Below are 20,075 nucleotides of genomic sequence, written 5' to 3'. Positions count from 1 at the left end.
AAGTCCGTGATCCATTTTGAGGTAACTTTTGTGTAGGGTGAGAATCAGGTCCTGGTTCAGTTGTTGTTTTTTTTTTTTTAACATTTTTATTTATTTTTGAGAGACACAGTGTGAGCAAGGGAGGGGCAGAGAGAGAGGGAATCACAGATTCTGAAGCAGGCTCCAGGCTCTGAGCTGTCAGCACAGAGCCTGACGTGGGGCTCAAACTCATGAACCGTGAGATCATGACCTGAGCCAAAGTTGGACACTTAACCGACTGAGCCACACAGGCACCCCTATTGTTCAGTCTTTAATCTTGGGATGTCCAGGGGCTCTGGTGCCGTTGTCGAAAAGGCTGTCTCTTCTCCACGGGAGAAGAGAAATCATGTCAGAAAGCCATTGGGCAGGTCTGTTTGGGTGGGTTTCTGGGCATGCACCCCATCCATCTGTCAGCACCTCGCGGTCTCGGTGACCATGGCTGTGCGATGAGTCTTGAAGTCAAGTGCACAGTCCTTCTGTTCTCTCCCAGAATTGGCCTAGCTCTGCTTCTGCTCTGCCGGCTGCATCTATGTTGTAAGATCTTGCCTATATCTGCGTGGCTCTGCTGGGGTCTTGATAGGAACTGTGGTAAACCTGTATTTTGGGGAGAGTCAGATCTTTCCTACAGCGAGTCTCCCCATCAGTGAACGCAGTGGGTCTGTCTTACCTTGCATTTAGATTTTCTTAGAGCTTTTTCATCAGTATTGTACAGTTTTCAGCAAACCATTTCAATACATGTTCTGTTTGATTTACACTTAAGTATTTCATTCTTAAGCAATTGTAAATGGTGTTTTAAATTTTGGTGTTCATGTGTTCATCACCATAGGTAGAAATACAACTGCTTTTTGCGTGTCTATCTTGTCTCCTGAAACCTTGCTGATCTCACTTTTTCCAGGAGTGGTTTCGTAAGAGTTCGGGGATTTTCCACGTAGCGGAGTAGGTCATGTGCAAACAGGGATGGCTTGGTTCTTTCCGTTTCCATCTGATGCTTTTTGGTTGTGTTTGTATTTGTTCAGTTGTGTGTTAGTTTTGCTGTCTTGCACCGGCTTTATGACTGGTGAGAGTGGACACTCTTGTTCTCACCGATGTCACAGCTGTCCTTAGGCTGCAGGACTTGTGTGGAGGCTCCTTGTCATGCTGAGGGCATGTCCCTCTGCCCGGTTTCCCGGGAAGGACCTGGCTCTTCTGTCCTCCCTCCTCTCCCGCTTCAGGCAGGGCCTCCATACCTGACATGGGCCCGGGCCTCCTGCCCCTCCTGTGTTCCAGGTCAAAGCCTCCTTAGACGCACTGGCCCAGAAGATAGCGACCTTCACGGATGTGGGCAACAGCCTGGCACATGCAGGGCATCTCCTGAAGGACCTCACCAGCTTCGAGGAGAAGTCCAGCGTAAGGACAGTGGTGTGGGCCATTGTGGGCAGGAGACAGCCTACGGGGAGTGCTCAGGGCACCACCAGGGTCACTTAGGAAGGCGGGCGAATGGGGCTGTCTCGCCATCCGGTGGGGGGCGTCCGCGGGTGGAGGGACGGAGCCCCTTCCGCTCTCACTCCCACCCCGACGGATCCCGCCCAGGAAATCGCACCTGTTGCTCTAACAAACCCAAGCTGAGCTGTGTGCCTGGGGTGGCTCCCACGCAGGTGTCTGTAGAGCGGGCCCTCGCACTGGCCCTGGAAGGTGAGAAGCTCATTGACAGCAGGCACTATGCTGTGGACTCCATCCGCCCCAAATGCCATGAGCTCCAGCACCTGTGCAACCAGTTCGCGGCAGAGGTCGAGAGGAGGAGGGGGCTGCTCAGCAAGTCCCTGGAGCTGCACAGCCTCCTGGAGGCGGTGAGACCCCTCCCCATGCCCTCCTGGTCCCGCATGGTCCCCCTCCCCACACCTGCCTCTCCCACGTGGACCGCAGTCACTGGCTGGAAGCTGACCCCACGCCCTGCTGTCCACGGGCCTGTCTCGAGGCCCAGCCAGTCACAGATGCCCATTTCTAGAATTCACTTGCCATAGCTGATACATCTTGCCGAGGACCAGAAATTCTCTGCACTTGGCCCCTCTGTCCTCTGTGTGAACGAGTCCAGGCCGGATGACGCACGTAGCCTTGGGGTGCCGTGTAGCTGGGTTGCAGAGATCCCCAGAATTGTGGCGGCCGCCGGTGGGACGGGAGGGCCCCGGCCTAGCACGCGTAACACACACGCCAAGACCCAGCCTCTGACGGGCCCGCTCTCTCCCTCTGCCGTGCTTGGCGTGTCCAGTCCATGAAGTGGTGTGATGAGGGAATCTACCTGCTGGCCTCACAGCCTGTGGACAAGTGTCAGTCCCAGGAGGGTGCTGAGGCGGCCCTCCAGGAAATTGAGAAGTTTCTGGAGACTGGCGCAGAAAACAAGATCCAGGAGCTCGACAGAATCTACCAGGACTATGAACCCGTCCTCACCACAGACCTGATGGTAAGTGGGGCCCATGCTTGTGGTGGGGGCAGGGGCGGCCGCCATGAGCTCTTCCGGGACCCTGGACGTCTTGAGGCTCAGCTTCCCCTCAGCACAGGATTCCGTGACCCGGCGGCCCTCCTGTGCCTGGGGTCTTTCCCTGCAAGACCACCACTGGGGGCACCCCCACCCGGTTTCCCCAGCACCCCGCCTCCTGCGTGCCCCCCTGTACATCGCGCCGACCCCAGCCCCCACTGCCGCCCAGCCGGCTGCCTACCCCCCAGGGCACCCACAGGGTCACACCCTTCCCGCAGGGAACGTGTGGGGGCCACGTGTCCCTCCCTTCCAGCTGACTCTCCTCAAAGCTCCAGGTCCTGCATTCCACGGGGTCCCACCCCTCCCTCCTGCGGCGGGGGTGGGGGTGGGGGGAGTGCAGGGTTGTGCCCTGGCGGCTGGCTGTGACACTACAGCCCAGCCTCTAAGGAGGCCAGGCCTCTCACTGTGCTGGCATCGCTGGCTCACGAGCCCACACACCTATCCCTTCAGGAGCACGTGCAGAAGGTCTACCAGAAGCAGGAGGGCACGGAGGAGATGTTCCACCGGAGACAGGCCAGCCTGAAGAAGCTGGCGGCCAAGCAGACACGGCCCGTGCAGCCGGTGGCCCCCCGGCCAGAGGCACTCACAAAGTCACCCTGCCCCTCCCCAGGTGTGCACAGCCACCACCCCTCCCGTCCACGGTGGGCCCTTGCCCAGTTTGTAAATGAACTTTTATCGGCACAGGGCCAGTGTGTGCCGAGTGGTTGGGGCAGAGAGGGGGTGGCCCGTGGACTAGGACATCCACTGGCTGTCCAGGGACTTTTCCCCGGTTAGCATTCTGGTGTCTGCCCTAGCCCATCTGTCCTCAGTACTATTGCCAAAATGGTTCTCCTTCAGCATCTCTGACCACAGCCCAAAGCCCCCGAGGCAGCAGCCCCTCATGGGCTCCTTGGAGCCCCTCCTGCAGCGGCACCTGCCCGCCGTCCTCTTCGGGGCTTTGGCAAGTGGGCCGCAAGTTGGTGAGACTGTGGAGAGCCGGCCCCCTCCCGCCACCTGCTGCAGCATGTGGCACCCATCAGAAGGGACCCTGGCCCCTGGCCTGGTGGTGTCTGGGTCCCTCGTGCTCACAGACTCCGTGCTAGCCTGTGCGGCCGGCCATCTTCCCGCTCACCTGTCTCCCACCTGCTCTCCTCTTTCTCCATGTTTCTCTGCTTTCCTCGCCCTTCTCCAGGGCACTTGCTTCTTTTCTCTCTGAAAGTTCAAAGTAACCCCAGGTGCTCCCAGGTCCAGTCCTTCCTCTCCAGGCAGTAAGGTATGAAGCCACGTCTTCCTTCCCCACTTCTTTCCAAACCAGGCAGCCGGAGAGGCTCTGAGAACAGTCCTGAGGGCAGCATGCTCCGGAGAGGGCCCTACAGGAGGGCCAAGGTGAGGCCACAGTCCATGCTGCCCCCACAACAGCTGCCCGCCATCGCGGTCCAGCACCACCAGGCTCCCCCTGCCCTGCCTGTGCCGTGGGACCTCAGATTCCTCCCCAGATGGGGAATGAGGTGGGGCTCCTTGAAGCCAGGACGCCAGGCTGCACCTTCTGGCATCTGAATGCTCAATGCGCTGCGTGCTCGTCTTTCCCCAGAGCGAAGTGACTGAGAGCCGGCAGGGCCGCGGCAGCTCCACAGGCGACGAGGAGGAGAGCCTGGCCATCTTGAGGAGGTGAGCGGCTCTGGTCCAGACACGGCAGGTGCGACCCTGTCAGATCTCCGCCTTTGGCCGCAGAGAATCCGAGTGCAAAGAAGCCAGAGCTGTTGGATAGTCAGCTTCTACCCCAAAGCTGGCGTCCTGGCGTGGACACACGTGCACCACGCTGTGGACAGATGTGAGGTCCACTTCTGGAACCAGGACTGATCCGGTTTCTCCTAGAAAAGCCTGTTGTCCCTGGACCCTCAGGCAGGACTCTGGTGACTTGAAATGTCTCGTGTCCCCCTTTCTCAAGCCGTAGGTGACAAGACTGATTCCACAGAGACAGGCGCGTAGCCACGGCTCCTCAGTGGGCTGCACCCGTGTGCTGGCGCCCTCTCTCTTCTCCCACCACACCTGCTCCGAGCGTCTTCTCTCTGTGCCCTTCCTGCTCTAATGCTTTCTCCACTGTCTGTGCCCCACTCACAGGCATGTGATGAATGAGCTCTTGGACACGGAACGGGTGTATGTGGAAGAGCTGCTCTGTGTCCTGGAGGTGAGTCTGCAGGGGTGGGGGGATGGCCAGGGAGCCCTGGGGCCCGTAGGCCCACCCGCCCCATGCAGTAAGGGTGAGAGGATGGTGGCGGCTTTACTCGCACGGCCCCACCAGCGGGACCAGGGACAAGGAGATTGAGGTACTCGGCTCAGGGACCCGCTCCAGCAGCACATGGCTAACCCCAGGAGTGTGGCAGGAGCGGGAGGCTGCGTGTGACTCCATTGCAGGAAGAGCTGAACCGTCTGGGTCTGGGTGGAGGCAGAATGGAGGCCCTGGAGGACTGTTGCCAGCAGGGCAGGGGGCTTCTGGGCACTGGAATGTTCTGGATTTTGGTCTGGGTGGTGGTTACAGGGGTGTAGACATTGAAATGAGTCATCAAGGAGTACCCCCAAGATTTCTCTCCTTCATACAAGTTACGTGAATCTTCAAAGTTAAAAAGCAGAAGGACAGATCCCCCCCCACCCAAAACAGATGGTGCTGTTTGTAGCTCACTCACGTTGGTCGGCACTTGCTGCCTCGTGGTCGTCCTAGAAACGGCCGGTGAATAAATATGGATGGATTCACTTTCTAAAACCTGAGAGGCATCCTCTCCCCGCGGGCCTCCCTCCAAGCACGTGATGGAGGCCGCATTCCGACCCCTCCCCTCCACGCAGGGCTATGCCGCCGAGCTGGACAACCCGCTGATGGCGCACCTCGTCTCACCCGGCCTCCAAAACAAGAAGGACATTTTGTTTGGAAACATGGAAGAGATTTACCACTTTCACAACAGGTCAGGCCCTCCCCTGCCCACCCCTGCTGGGCACGGTCTGCCTCTAGAGCAGGCCCCTGCGGTGAGCAGGAACCAGTGGGCTCGGGTGCACGGCGCCCCCAGGCTGGTTCCCGCGGCCCACCCGCCAGCCCGGAGATGTCGGATGCCCGGTGCTTGGAGGATGCAGGAGCTGCCGGCCCACTCCCGCCGGCCAGCAGGGGCCGGTCTGCTTGGCATGAGCGTTGGGCCCTTTGGGGCAACCCCAAGGCCACACTGCCCAGCCAAGTGCATTTCGTTCCCAAGCCTGTTCTTGAAAAGGAGGCAACGGCAGACATCCCCATCCTGCCCTTCTCCCCTCGTGAGCGCTGTCTGTGGCCACCGTGGCTCCGGGGGCAGAACAGTGGTCCTTCTGTGGCTGTTCATCCCTGGCCCCTCACTGCAGTTTGTGGGAGCTTGTGGGGCAGGACACGAGGAGGTGGATGCAGGGTGCATGGGGAGGGGGCAGTCACACAGACGGCACGGGCCCTGCCCTCCTCTGGGCTTCTTGTGTCTGACCACGTGCTTTCGCCCCTCGGTCGCTAGTGTCTCTCACCCACTGGTTCACAGAGGAGGCACCGGTCTGCAGCCGGGCCCTCTGGACCCCACCCCTTTCCACAACGGAGGCACACGTCAGGTGGCCTGGTCCCTCAGTGTCCTTGGCTCACCCCAGCCTCCGCCCTGGGTCCCTAGTGGCTCTAAGCCACGGTGCTAGTGTTGTGAACTGACCCCAGGGAGCTCTCCCTCCCAGCAGATTCACCCCAGGCTCCGGCTGGGCATCTGGGAGTGTCTCTGGGGCAGAGCTACCTGGGTGTGGGCAGGGCTTTCACAGCTGGGCCTCATGCCTTTCTGTCTGTTGAAAAGGAGCTGTCCCAAGTTCTGTGTGAACACCGATGTCAGAAACATGAAGGGACCCACGAAGGGGCCAGAGTGCTTAAACCTGAGAGTTTGCTTCAGCCAGGACCCAGGAGTGACCCGTGTGGTCTGCAGACTATCCAGACTTAGAAATAAAAGTCATCAGGAAAATAGTATCTGTTGATTTGTTATAGGAAGTGTCTCCTTTGGGTTGCTCATCGCGTGACCTAATGCAAACTTTCTTTGTCTAGAATATTCCTGAGGGAGCTAGAAAACTACACTGACTGCCCAGAGCTGGTTGGAAGGTGTTTTCTGGAACGGGTATGTGCTGTTTCAACATATGCTTGATGGTGCCTTACTTGTTAAAATAATAATGACTTTAATGTGTTTTTGTTTTGTTTTGAGAAAGAGTATGGGGGGCGGAGAGGGGCAGAGAGGGAGGGAGACACAGAATCAGAAGCAGGCTCCAGGCTCCGAGTTGTCAGCACAGAGCCCAACGCGGGGCTTGAACTCACAAACCATGTGTCATGACCTGAGCTGAAGTCGGACGCTTAACCGACTGAGCCACCCAGGCTCCCCAATAATGAGTTTAAACCCTATCACAGTCTCCTTCTAACCAACTGAAATGACAAAGTTTCACTCTGTTCCTGGTTTGCCTGAGAGGATGTGATACTTTCTGGAAGGGCCAAAAGTATATTTTTTCTCAAGTCCAAAAAGTTCAAAAAAGGGAAAAAGTATAAAACATCAGCATTTCGAAATGCCAGATTTATAAAGCATCTGTCTTGCCTGCACACGTTAGACAGAGCTGAACTTTTCTTGAGGTGGTGTTAGTGTCATGTCTGGTCTTTCCCTGGTCACCCCTCTCTGCCCACCCCCATACTAGCAGGTGTGGGACGGGTCCCCTTATCTTTCTCCCTTTGAAACTGCAGACGGCCCCTCTTCCAGGCAGGGAGAAGCAGTGGGAGAGGACAGGGCATCCCCTCAGGCCAGCTTCACACACTGCTCGCTGAGCAGTGTGGCAAATGTAGCGAAAGTGAAGCCATTTTCACAAAATGAGATGGAGGCTAAGACGCGTCACCATGAACTAGGGCCATCGTGCAGAAGGAAGGAGAAGGGGCCGCATTTGTCCTCCGACCCTGCCTGCTCACTGGGGACGCTTCTGGGTGCTGTTTGAGAATTGGGGTGGAGGGTTCCTTCACACTGCAGGTCAGTGGTTCTCAAAAGAGGCCCCCTGGCCGACAGCACCAGCATCCCGGGATCTTACGGGGAATGCAGGTTCTCAGGTCCCGGCTGCAGCTGCTGAAGCAGAACCTGAAGTGCGGCTCTGTGTCGTAACAAACCCGCAAGCGGTCCTGGTGCACACGCAGGTCTGCACGCAAGCCCTGCGTGTTCTTCCCCTGGGAAGTGTGCGTGCACTTTCAGTCTGTTATCCTCACGGCACAGAGCCAGCCGCGTGGTGCTAACCCGTGTGAAAGGCGTCTCAGGACTAGCGCAGCCCTGAGCAGTGGTCCCTGGGGGAGCCGTTTCACAGCTGCCCCACAATGAAGGACGCAGTGTCTGTGGTGGAGGAGGTGCACGGGGTGCGGGGCTGTCGAATCGCACCCCGAGGCACTCTGTGACGTGCACTCTGTCCCCGGCCCAGATGGAAGAGTTCCAGATCTACGAGAAGTATTGCCAGAACAAGCCTCGCTCTGAGAGCCTGTGGAGACAGTGCTCCGACTGCCCGTTTTTCCAGGTGTGTCTGGGGACCCTCCTCGTGAGAGTGCCGTCTCCTCATTAGCTGACTGTCACACAGGGAACAAGAGGACCCTGTAAAGAGGTTTCTGGGACTTGCAGGAATGCCAGAGGAAGCTGGACCACAAGCTGAGTCTCGACTCCTACCTGCTGAAGCCAGTGCAGAGAATCACCAAGTACCAGCTGCTGCTCAAGGTGATGTGCCCGCAGCCGCCTGCCGCCCCTGCTGCGCCCTCCCAGCCCCACACCCCTGCCAGGGCCCCGTCTCTTCACAGATCTGTGTGGAGGACTCACTGTCCGCCGGCCATCATGGAGGGGGGGGGGGCGGGGAGCACAGAGGTGACCAGATGGGCAGACTTGTGGAGCACACACTTGCCACTCGCCCTGGGCCGTGCGCTCACACACAGTCCTCCCTGCAAGGCCGGCCCCGGTGCACAACCCGGTGGACATGAAGGGCATGCCTTCAGCTGTCCCATGTTTGGGGGTGCCAGGTTGGAGACAAAAGAGTACCCAGGTCTAGGAGTGGGAAGGCGGGAGCTGCACAAGGGGCCTCGCCCCATCCAGGCCTGGCCGCCTGCCTCGGGAGGCGTCCCTGTGTGCAGCGTCAGGCAAGACTGTGGGAGTGAGGCACGGGGCGGCGGGCCTGGCGGTGGCTTCCTGAGCTGGTCTGAGGCCCGCGCCCCGGGCAGACCCACCACGAGCGGCCTTGTCCGCGGTGCCAGCTGTGCAGGGAGCCGTGCTGCATGTCCTGAGGGTCCAAGCATGGGCACGCAGCACGGAGTAGAGCGTCCAGTGCCCTGCGGGTGTGTGAACGCGGCCTCGTCCCCCAGGAGATGCTCAAATACAGCAAGAGCTGCGAGGGGGCTGAGGACCTGCAGGAGGCACTGAGCTCCATCCTGGGCATCCTCAAGGCCGTGAACGACTCCATGCACCTGATCGCCATCACCGGCTATGACGTAAGGGCCTCCCCGTCCGCTGAGGAGCCTGGTGACGGTCCACCCACCGTCCTTGCAGAGCTGTGCCTGGGGACATCCGTGTGCGGGTGTATCACCTGCATACGCTGGGGCGTGCCCTGGCGCACGGGGACATGGGAGCCTTCACACCTCCCGCACCCACACGTCCCTGCACCCGCACCCACACCCCCCTGCACCAACACCCTCGTGCACCCACACCCACAACCCCCGCACCCGCCCACACGCCCCTGCACCTGCACCCACATCCCCCTGCACCCACACCCACATGCCCCTGCACCCATACCCATACCCCCCTGCACCTGCACCCACACTCCCCTGCACCCGCAACCCCCTGCACCCACACCTGCACCCCCCTGCACCCACATGCCCGTGCACCCACACATCCCTGCACTCGCACCCACACGCCCCTGCTCCCACACCTGCACCCCTCTGCACCCACACCCACACACCCCTGCACCCACACATCCCTGCACCTGCATGCCCCCACACCCACACACACATCCTCCCACACCCAGCAGATGGGACCTTTGTCCTAGCGGATGGTCCTCTGCTGGCACGTCCTCACCACCCAGAGTCCAGTGTGTGCATCCTGTGGGTTTGGACAGGGTGTGAGGCCCGTCTCCCTGCTGGAAAGCCCCTGTGCTCCGCCTGTTCACCTTCCCTGGCCCGCGACCACCCCCGGCTCCTGTCTCCCCAGTTCTGCTTTTCCCCAAACATTACATAGCGGTGGTCTATGGGACACAGCCCACCCCCCACCCCCCCCCCCCCCCCGCCCAGGCGGCCTGCTTCTGTTTGGCGACGTGCACATAAGGCCCCACTTTGTCCTGGGCTTAGGGGAACCTGAGTGACCTGGGGAGGCTGCTGATGCAAGGCTCCTTCAGCGTGTGGACAGACCACAAGAAGGGCCACACGAAGGTGAAGGACCTGGCCAGGTTCAAGCCCATGCAGCGGCACCTCTTCCTGCATGAGAAGGCCGTGCTCTTCTGCAAGAAGAGGGAGGAAAACGGGGAGGGCTACGAGAAGGCCCCTTCCTACAGCTACAAGCAGTCCCTGAACGTGAGTGAGCCTTAGTCCCCGCAGCCTCAGCCACGCTGCCCACTTCAGGCACGGGCCACTCTTATCTCTGGGTGTGGGAGTCTGGGACCCCGGGCGTCCTCAGCCCCCACCCCAAAACCGCTTCCATTGCTTCGGGGACCCACCAACACCTTTCAGGGATGGGGGGCCGGCTCTCATCCCACGCACTCATGAGCCCATCTCCCTGCTTGGCGCTGTCAGATGGCGGCAGTGGGCATAACCGAGAATGTGAAGGGCGACGTGAGAAAGTTCGAGATCTGGTACAACGCCCGGGAGGAGGTGTACATCATACAGGTAGGGCTGGTGTCACCGGGCCGGGTGCTGGGCACGTGTCAGAAAGGCCTGTGGCAAGAGCTGGTGTGTGTAGACTCTTCCGTGTGGCTTTATCACCCGGAAGCCATTTAGGGGCATTGCCCTGGGCTGTCGCTACCCTGAACTGAGCCCAGGAGGAAGTACAGGAAACCAAGGTTAGGGTGCTCCGAGGGCATGGCCGGGAGCACGGGCTTGCATGTGCCTGGACGGCACACCTGGGCCATGCTTATACATGTGACCAGGCTGCCTCACTGGTGAGGGCCAGAGGTGGGAGGCCATGAGTGCCCCCTGAGTCCGGTGAGCCCAGCGCCCTGTGAAGGGGCGCCCTTCACACCCAGGCATGCTGGCGGGACGTGGTGGCCACGGAGCGCCGTCACCACACACACCAGCACCGCCAGGCCCACGGCGATGACGTGGGTCTGCCCGGCACAGGCTCAGGCGCCAGCCCCAGAAGCTGCCAGAACAGTGGCCGGCCTGCTTCTCCAGAGTCCAGCTGCCCGCCTGTCACTCCCACAGGCCTCACACACTGCACCGAGGCCAGACGGCGGCCTGCTCCCCTCTCTCGCCCTGAGAGTTAGAGTCTACTTCAGGGTCTCGGACTCCTGTCAGACATGTCACCTAACACAACACCCTGGGCCACTTCCCAGAGGAAGGTGCTCTCAAAGGGTGGTCTGTGCCCCAGGGTTTCCACTGAGTCAGGCGCCAGCGAGGGCGCAAAGCTGGTGGCCAGGCGGTCACAGCCCGCCGCCTGTGTGGCCGACAGACCCTTCCTGTCACGCCCATGAGGCGGTCCTAAGGCAAAGGGACCATTTCTCCTTCCTCCTGGGCAGAGCTCTTGTTATCAGTCCCCACGGTCATCCTCAGAAGCTACCAGGGTAAAAGCAAAGCGGCATCTTCAGGGAACATGCGCCCTTACCTCCTGGCTTTCCCCCTGGGGCACAGGCACCGACGGCGGAGATTAAAGCAGCCTGGGTGAGTGAGATCCGCAAGGTGCTGACCAGCCAGCTGCAGGCTTGCAGAGGTAAGAGGTCTGGGCCACCAGCGACTCCGCTCTGCTCCGGGCGCATTCCCACACACGTCCAAAGCAACTCCCAGATTGTTGGCTGTTGTTGGAGGTGCGGTCGTGCAGCGCGGGGTCTGTGTGTCCCTTCCCGCAGAAGCCAGCCAGCACCGAGCACTGGAACAGTCCCAGAGCCTTCCTCTGCCCACGCCGCCCAGCACCAGGTGAGGGAGCCACCTCCGCTCAGGACCATGGGAGCCTGTCCCAGAGCCTGCCTCTGCATGCACCACTGGGTGCACACGGCCCCTTCCCTGAACCTCCTCACTGGGAAGTTGCTCCAAGCCCCCGGGACGGCTTGTCCTCTGGCATTACGTGCTCGGGGGTCCATCCCTGCGGGCCAGCTTCGGGGACGGTGTCTCCGGCCCCACCCCTGGATGCTGCTGGCACAGGTGACTGTTAGCTGCCAGGTTTCCATGACGGTCGTGCTTCAGACAGGGCCTATCGGGTGCCGAGGCGCAGAGCCACGCCCGCGGCTCACAGTTGATAGACACGCACGTTTCGGGTGCCAGCCCTGAGGCTGGCTTCACGGGATCTTTTCTGCCTTTAGCCTTACTTTGTTACTGTATTCATTTGCAGCTTTATTTTTCTGTTTCTTATATAAGCACATCTGGTCACTCGTGGGACAGGATGGGGGCTAAGTAAATAATGCATAGAACAATAGCCCCATCCCTGCAAGTCAAAAAATCAGCAACCATCTCCTACGTAACAGGAAGCAGGTGGATTTGTTCTCATTCAGTTCTGCCCGGTTAACCCGGAAGTGCGTGGAGGGCAGGATGGGGCCCCGGGGTCTCTGCCTCGGATCCTCAGGGAGGCTGGAAAACTAACCAGGCCACGTCCTCCTCCTTTTTTCATTAGTCCCTCGAAAGGGAACACAAGAAACATCAAAAAGCTGGAGGAAAGAAAAACCGACCCCCTAAGCCTGGAAGGATACGTGAGCTCCACGCCGTTGCCGAAGCCCCCCGAGAAGGGCAGAGGTGGGTGTCTGTGCAGCGCAGCCCCGTCACGGCTGTCCCCGAGTGAGCACGCGCATCCAGGACGCGCACACCTCTCAGAGGAGAGCCCGTGTGAGCTGGCGTGTGTCCCCGAGCACCCCCACTCCGTCCCTCTGTCTTCCTTCGGAGATGACACAGCCCCGAGCTCTACCTCAGAGAGCTCCGCACTTTCCAAAACGCGCTTTGCTCTGCCGGGCCTTGCTGCCCTCACAGGTCAGAAAGGTAAAAGGCACCTGCCTCAGACCCACGCCCCGGACGTGCCGCTCACCCCGGTGGCACGCTTCTCGTTCGTGAGGTGATCATTCGTGTGGACGGCCCGACAGGGGCGGCTGCCGCCATCGTCACCACATGCAGCCGTTCAGAAGCTTTGCCCACTGACCCGCTCTCTTCCCTGGCGCTGGTGTGTCTGTCCCACACACGGCCAGGGGCCTCTCACTGGGGGCCTTTTGTTTGCAAAGGAGGAGGCAGGCTTCCCTGGCAAAACTTGCTCGCAAACTGCACTCGTCTTTTGCTTTTTTGGTGCACCTCCTCCTGAACCCCCACCCCATCCTGCTCTGTCCTGCCCGGGACTGGCATTGGCGGGCCCTGGGGTGCTTGCTATCACACAGACCACATAAGGAATCCGCTGGGTGGGAACCTCGGAAAGCTTGTCTGCCTTGCAAGGCTCTGCGTGTGGGGGGAAGGACACAGATGAGCCCACAGAGCCTGGAGCTCCGGCCGGGTCGTTACAGGACCACCCGCCCGATGCTAAAAGCCAGTGTTTACGAGTTGAGGATTCTTTTCACTCATCCAGGAAATTGGAGGGTTTTTTGTTTGTTTGTTTCAACCTACAAAATACTTTTAAGTTGGCCTCAAACTTTTTATTTTTAAAATATTTTTTTCACGTTTATTTATTAAGAGAGAGAGAGGGAGACAGAGACAGAGTGCCAGTGGGGAGGGGCAGGGAGAGAGGGAGACACAGAGTCCAAAGCAGGCTCCAGGATCCGAGCTGTCAGCACAGAGCCCGACATGGGGCTCGAACTCACGAACTGTGAGATCATGACCTGAGCCGAAGTCGGACGCTTGGCCAACTGAGCCACCCAGGCGCCGCAATCAAACTTTTTTTAAACAAGGAGAGACGCGCTCTGGTGCCGTGTACTTTGCCAAGCATGGAAAGTGCATACACTACACACTTTTATGCAGAGTTGAGAACCCACGACCACCTGTAGCCTGCTGAAGTGAGGGTACGATTGCCACCGTCGGCCCGAGCTGGGTCTCCTCTCCCCCCGTTCCCGGGGCCGCTCCCGTCACCCGCGGGGCCCCGTGGCCAGCTTAGTCTTGTGCACAGGAAGCCACTTGGCAGCAGTGGGAACCGGCCTGCTGGCGGTGGCGTCCTGTCCTGCGTGAACACTGCTCCGCACACCCCCCACGCCCTGCTTGCAGCCCCTCACTCTCCTGTCTGTTTTTGCCTCTTCCTTCTTCCGCAGCTTCTCCTACCAGTCCTGGCAAAAAAGCTAAGCGACATGAAGTAAAGAGCGATCCAACGCCTTTTGGTTTACGAGGTAGAGTGGCTCAGCCTTGTGACGTAGCCTGCCGTCCGCGTCCCCATGCGGCTGGGGACGCTGTCTGCCTGGCCGGGGCTCGCCCCCCAGGATGCAGATCACGATAGGTCTCTACCAGCCAGACGCAAATTCCTTGTTTTCTTCAAAAGCATGACGCTCTGGCGACAGATTTGTGATGACATCGCCCTTCTCAGCTGGACTCCTGCTGGGTCTGCCCAGAACCGACCCCCTTAGGGGCTGCCGACACCTGGCCGGCATTCGGGTTGGGCTGTTTCTTGGTAGCTGTGCTGCCGTAGGCCTCCCTGTCCAGGGCGCCCACCCATCCCCTGCTTCTTGGTGGGAGAAGCTGACAGGATCTTGTCAACTTCCCATCTTGCGGGGAGATGACCAGGAGTACAGACAGAGGGGGCCAAGCTCCGTGTTGGAACTCAGGCCATTTCTTGCCCCCTCATATCACGAGGGTAAAGTGCAGCCCCCAAAACCTGAAGATCCCCTGGCCCAGGCTGAGGGTCTGAGGTTCTCAGGGAGGATTTCACTTTGTGAACCACCTTGAGTTTTCCAGCAACTGTGAAGGTTCCCAGGGGCACAGGCTGCGGCTCTCCAGCATCCCCGGGGCAAGAGCTCGGAGGCCAGGGGCCTTGGCCCACCCTCTCGGCCTTCATAGGGATGCGCAGTGCCCCGGGGCCTGGGACAGGGGTCATTTCTGCCCTGACAGCCTCATTTCCTACCTCACACCTGGAGACACCTGAGCACTGCCCTGGCTGAGTTCCCTTGGGCAGGAAGCTGGGGGGCTTCAGCCTCGCCCACGGCCACCCGCCCATGGTTCCGACCGCCTTTCAGCCAAGTTGTGTCTCTTCCCGTGACAGGAAGATGAGGCAGCCTCGTGAGGTCACAGTGGACGTGACCTGAGTGCAGCGCCTGGGGCCCAACTGCTAGCCCCCCTTCACACCCTACCCCTGCTCCCTATTGCCCATCCCACGCCCCCCCCCCACCCCGAAGCAGGTGACAGCACACACGGGTCTCCTGGGGAGGCAGGTGACAGCACACACGGGTCTCCTGGGCATTCTTGCACATACTTAGCAGCTTGCCCCCCAAAAAGAGTCATCTTCCCAATGTTTTACTCAATGCCACTGTCAGGAACTATTTTGCAGAGGAGGGAGGGGACCCCACTCACCGTTACCTGGGCCTGATGTCCTACACACTCACCCACACGTGCACAGATCAAGTGGGTTGGTGACACTTCGCTTCCCTCTTGGGCCTCAGTACTTTCCTGTCCACCCCCCCGTCACACAGTCTTGACCTGGGTGAGCCTGGTAGAAAGGCTTCCAGAGAGGCTGCTTGTCCCCACAGAGGCGAGCGAGCCCTTTGCATGCACCTGCTGTGACTCCCTCACATGCCTCAGCCTGTCGTCCTCGGGGAGGGCACGCCTCCTGCCACCCCACGTGTAATCTGGAACTGGTGTGCCCCGCCCGCAGCCAGCAAGCAGCCTTCTCTCCCAGACCCGCTTGCCTCTTGCTGCGCAGCCATGGGACACATGGCCTGATGCTCCAGACTGTCACCTAGTGCCAGCATCCCTGTGTTTGTTCAGAACCCGGAATCCGACATCTCCTGTCTCCCCACAACTTACTTGCATTCTCCCCCAAATTTCCCCCAAATGGGAAATGCAGGTGCTACTCTTTGGGCCTACAAGGCAGTGGAAACGCTGATGAAGGGATGTTGTGCATTTTATAAAGTCCCCAGAAAGATCTCTCCCCGCGTTTGCTGGGCCAGCCGAGCTCCGCAGCTGGAGCTCACACAGGCAGGCGGCCTGGCCTGGAATCCCAGCCTCCCCACGTGGCTACGGGGGCTCAGCGGCCCTGTTAGCTTCCGTGTGCGGCGTCTGCTGGCCTGCGTCACAGCGCCCCTACCTCGTGGGCTAAGGGCCAGGACGGGCCGGCACAGGGCACGCGCAGCGAGCCTCAGCCCTTGTGTGAGGGGTGGCCCCCCAGGCGGTCGGCCGGGTGTTCACCCTCCAAGCGCTAACTGCAAACTCCTTCCCTTTGGTGGCATTCGCTCCAACACAGCGGGATGGCAACGTCCCAGGCTAGTGGTTACTCAGGATCTCTGTGCTCCCCTGGGGCCACATGCAGGGGCAAAGCGGCAGGGCCTAAGGGACCACCTCCCTGAGGGGCTGGGGTTCTCTGTGTCCCCCCGGCTGGTGATGGAAGCAGGTGCCTGGGCCCCGGCCCCCTGGACTGTGCATGGCTGAAGCACCCGTGTCAGCAGCGTGCCCCAGTCTGCGCTGCGTCCCGCCGGAAGGTCTTGGCTGGCTCCTGGGAAGGGGACACGTGCGGGTGGTGGGAACTGCACAGACCCCCTTCACACAGTGAGGGTGGTCCTCACTGCGGCCCGCTCTCTCTCAGGTTGGAGCAAAACGTCTCACCCCTCAGAGGCCCCTGAGGACGACGGCTGGTCGAGTGCTGAGGAGCTGATCAATTCCTCGGATGCGGAGGAGGAGGGCAGAGTGGGCCCCAGGAAGCTGGTAACCTTGGGTCCCACTGGGCGTTCAGCCTGGCCCTGCTGGCCCCTGGGCGGGAGAGCTTCAGAGCACGACCTTACCAGTGCCCCGCACTCGTGGCTGCTGCGGGCACATGTTAGGTGCCAGGGCCCCCTGGGGTTGTGCGCCTGCCCGCCTCCGTCGTCAGACCAGCCTGTTTCAGAGGGAACGGTGCACACACGACTTGCCCTCCAAATAAGTAGACTGTTCTGAGGAGCCGCTGTAAAGCGATGCCTTCAGCTCTTACTTTCTAGAGAACTGAACTGCTTTAAGTATGGATTTGCATTCTTTTTTTTTTTAACTTTTTTCAATGTTTATTTTTGAGAGAGAGAGAGCTAGAATAAGCGGGGGAGGGTCAGAGAGAGAGAGAGACACGGAATCCGAAGCAGGCTCCAGGCTCTGAGCTCTCAGCACAAAGCCCTACGCAGGGCTCGAACCCACAAACCATTAGACCATGACCTGAGCTGAAGTCAGACGCTCAACCCACTGAGCCACCCCAGATTTGCATTTGAAACAAGGTCCTTTAACACAGCGGCAAGGAGAAGCTATTCACATATTAAATCATTAGAGTCGGGTGACACTAACAGATGCTCGGGGCACTCCATGCTGCCCTGGTCCTGGCTTCAGAGCTTTGTCCATGTGTACGTGTCAAACATGGAGCACGGACTGGGTACCAGGCACTTGGAGGTACAAAAGACAAAGCAGAGAACAAAATAGACAAGACTCTCCACTCTCACAGGGAAGCAAAATAAAAGGTAGTGAATACGGAGCATACTAGGCGAGGATGACTGCCGTTTCAGATGGGAGGCCCGGGGACAGGAGGGCGCTCCGGGAAGAAGGAGCAGCATGTGCAAAGGCCCTGGGGCAGAGGGCTATGTTTGTAGTGTTTGAGGCCGGCTGCAGCAGAGGGGGCTGCAGCCCTTGGCAGCTGGCGGCCCTTGGCAGCCAGAGTGGGCCAAAGGCACTTTGCACGTTAGTTAAGATTTTTAACATGGTCACGGTGAGAGACCTCTGGCATCCGCTTACGATTAGGAGCTCTTCCCAACTTAAGGTGACAGTCACATGAGAAGCCTGACAAACAGCAGGGCCCTGATGAAATACTCATTGTCTGTCGCCTGTTGGATGCTGGAAGCCCATCTGGGACCTTGCCTGCTCCTGCTGCGGCCTCACTCTGCGCTTGGGGTGGGTGGGGGGAGGTGTGTGGATAGGGCGGACTGTGCTGTTTGATGCACTGTGTCCTGTGCCACCAGGTTCCAGGGAAGTACACGGTTGTGCTGGGCGATGAGAAGGAAAGCCCTGAAGCGCTTGCCGTGAGAAGCGGCGATGTGGTGGAGGTGGTCCAGGAGGGTGACGAGGGCCTTTGGTAAGACGTCGCCGGTGGTGGGCTCAGGCCCAAGACCCTGGGGCAGGCCCGCGGCTGGAGCCCCTGACCCGCCCCCGCCCCTTCCAGGTATGTCAGGAACCTGACCTCCAGCAAGGAGAGCTGGGTGCCGGCCAGCAGCCTCTCCACGCTCCTCGGCACGTCGGGCTCGGCTCAGTGCCTGAGCAGCTCAGGTAAGACCCCCGTGCCGTGCTGGCTGCGACTGGAGCCCGCGGGGTCCGCGGCCTCGAGCTCGGGCGTGCAGACGCGAAGCCGCAGCCGTTCTCGCCTGGTTTTCCCGCAGAGTCCAGTGCAGGCTCCGCCCTGCTGAGCGCCTCGTCCAGCTGCAGCGAGAGCTGCGGGGCCCCCCTCTCAGACCTGCAGGGGTAGCACCGGGCCGCGCAGGATGGCAGCCTGCGGACCTCTAAGTGTTCCTTTGCTTGGGCTTGCTTAGTTTGGTGAGGGACGGTGCTCTAAGACCCTGGGAAAGGAGGACCCTGGCAAGACCCGGAAGAGGAGCCACCCGCTGCCCACGAGACTTGGCGGTGCAGACACAGGGGCACGCAGAGGAAAGGTTCTGGAAGATTCTGTCCTCCGGCCTTCACGCCAGGACCCCCCTGACGGAGGCGCAGAAGTCGGCTCCACGGGAAGATGGCAGCACACCGAGCTTCCCCGCAGAACCAGGATGGACGGAGGGCTGTGGGGCAGCGGAGCAAACATGTGGCAGGTGCCACGGGGCCGTCATCCGCCTCCACCGGGCCGCGGTGGGGAGCCCGTCCCGGCCACTCGGCTTCGGTTCCTGCCGCATCTGGGCTGGTGCTTCATGCAGGGATCAGCACGTTGTGGGAGGGACCGCTTCCCAAAGAAGTGGCCAACCTACTGACCCAACAGCTTGGTGGAGGACTTTTTGATTTTTACAAGAAAGCAGGGATTAATTCCATGGCCATTTTTTGTGGTACTTTGGCCGCTAATCTTTACCAAGAATCACTGTGTTTACATGAAATGACAATTTAATACTGTATTTGATACAAAACTATTTTCTGTTACTGGGGTTTACACTGCAGCGCGTTGTTTATACTGCTGGAGATTTGAGGGCTCTCTCTTGGGGACCAAAGCCCTCTCCAAGGCCGGCCTGGTCACCGGCGGTTGAAAACGCATCCCTCGATAAAATCCAGCAATGTTTCTACAAACAGGAGTAGTAGAAACCAAGGAGAGTCCTTTATCTGTGTAGGTTAATTTTCAAAAGAAAATTTAAACTATAATTTAAAATATTTAGTTTCTTTTCTACAAAAATGGGGAACTTGATTTTTTTAACTAGCTTCACTGAATTAGGATTTTTTATCGTTTTTAAAGAATACATAAAGATGCAGTTTCCGCGGGGTACCACCTGAACCAGTGCCCACACAGGGCTCAGTGAAAGCTCCAGCCCTGGCACCTGTGCCGGCCTCCGCTGCTGCCTCCCAGGCTCGGGCAAGTCCCCCTGAACTCAGAAACGTAAAGGTTGCAGAGCTCATCACTGAAATCGAGGCAGAACTGGAAAGAAAACCCTTCTGGTTTACCTTTTTGTGTTTCTCAAACAAACTCTGTTCTCCGGAAACACTTTGTGTATCTGGTGGGGGCGGATCTCTTTCTACGTGTGCTTACGTGGATGTGTGTGCATTGGTGTCCCGTGTTAGGGACGCACGCGGCCTCCGCGATGCTGGAAACCGTCACTTTACTGCCCTCCCTGAGTCCCGCGCCCACCGCAGCCTGCTCCCGGCCACACGCGAGCCCCCACCCTGGCTGCCCCTGCGGTGCGTTAGAGAAAACAGCCGTGCAAGACTCAGCAGCTTTCCTCAGTGCCCCCCGATTTACTCAGTGCGCTGACTGTGCAGAGACCGCCCCAGCCGCCTCGCCCAACACCCCCCCACCATTGTAATCTCTTCCTCATAAAGGCACTTTAAAACCTCGTGTTTCAGTCATTGCTTTTTGTTTGGTTTGGGGTCTTTTTTTTTATTGCTGATGTAAATGAAATTTAAAAAATCAGAGTTCTTTATTGTATGGATGGAGTTTGAATAAATATCAGCCCCTCTTGCTGTCTGCCTTCATCTGTAAAAAGCCCAGAATTCTGCTTATCGCGCTCAGCTACACGCAGCACTGCAAGCGCCGTTACAGGG

General features: G+C 59.3%; 1 protein-coding gene across 16 annotated transcripts in view; it reads left to right on the top strand.

Annotated features, from left to right (window-relative positions):
• MCF2L (MCF.2 cell line derived transforming sequence like) overlaps window positions 1–19,871 on the top strand; it is a 127,473-nt gene extending 107,602 nt beyond the window's left edge. For 10 of the 16 annotated variants that reach the window (XM_086708105.1, XM_025924873.2, XM_086708144.1 and 7 more), the window contains 22 exons: window positions 1,285–1,404; window positions 1,653–1,844; window positions 2,264–2,455; window positions 2,981–3,140; window positions 3,825–3,895; window positions 4,101–4,177; window positions 4,631–4,697; window positions 5,351–5,466; window positions 6,588–6,657; window positions 7,979–8,071; window positions 8,173–8,265; window positions 8,901–9,026; window positions 9,879–10,100; window positions 10,320–10,412; window positions 11,373–11,451; window positions 11,588–11,654; window positions 12,346–12,464; window positions 13,949–14,023; window positions 16,426–16,544; window positions 17,810–17,922; window positions 18,010–18,113; window positions 18,224–19,871. In XM_086708105.1, the coding sequence (XP_086564231.1) occupies window positions 1,285–1,404; window positions 1,653–1,844; window positions 2,264–2,455; window positions 2,981–3,140; window positions 3,825–3,895; window positions 4,101–4,177; window positions 4,631–4,697; window positions 5,351–5,466; window positions 6,588–6,657; window positions 7,979–8,071; window positions 8,173–8,265; window positions 8,901–9,026; window positions 9,879–10,100; window positions 10,320–10,412; window positions 11,373–11,451; window positions 11,588–11,654; window positions 12,346–12,464; window positions 13,949–14,023; window positions 16,426–16,544; window positions 17,810–17,922; window positions 18,010–18,113; window positions 18,224–18,309 (2,454 nt within the window). In that variant the 3' untranslated portion in view covers window positions 18,310–19,871. Of the gene's footprint in view, window positions 1–1,284; window positions 1,405–1,652; window positions 1,845–2,263; window positions 2,456–2,980; window positions 3,141–3,824; window positions 3,896–4,100; window positions 4,178–4,630; window positions 4,698–5,350; window positions 5,467–6,587; window positions 6,658–7,978; window positions 8,072–8,172; window positions 8,266–8,900; window positions 9,027–9,878; window positions 10,101–10,319; window positions 10,413–11,372; window positions 11,452–11,587; window positions 11,655–12,345; window positions 12,465–12,611; window positions 12,705–13,948; window positions 14,024–16,425; window positions 16,545–17,809; window positions 17,923–18,009; window positions 18,114–18,223 lie in introns of all 16 variants that reach the window. The other 6 variants (XM_086708137.1, XM_086708110.1, XM_025924874.2 and 3 more) reach the window with 3 other exon arrangements.
• The last annotated feature ends 204 nt before the right edge of the window (window positions 19,872–20,075 follow it).

This window comes from Puma concolor, chromosome A1 (assembly GCF_028749965.1).
Source record: "Puma concolor isolate L17-30 chromosome A1, mPumCon1.1.hap2, whole genome shotgun sequence".
Lineage (NCBI taxonomy): Eukaryota > Metazoa > Chordata > Mammalia > Carnivora > Felidae > Puma > Puma concolor.
Note: the sequence above shows the minus strand (reverse complement) of the source record. Positions and strands in the feature narration are given on the sequence as shown.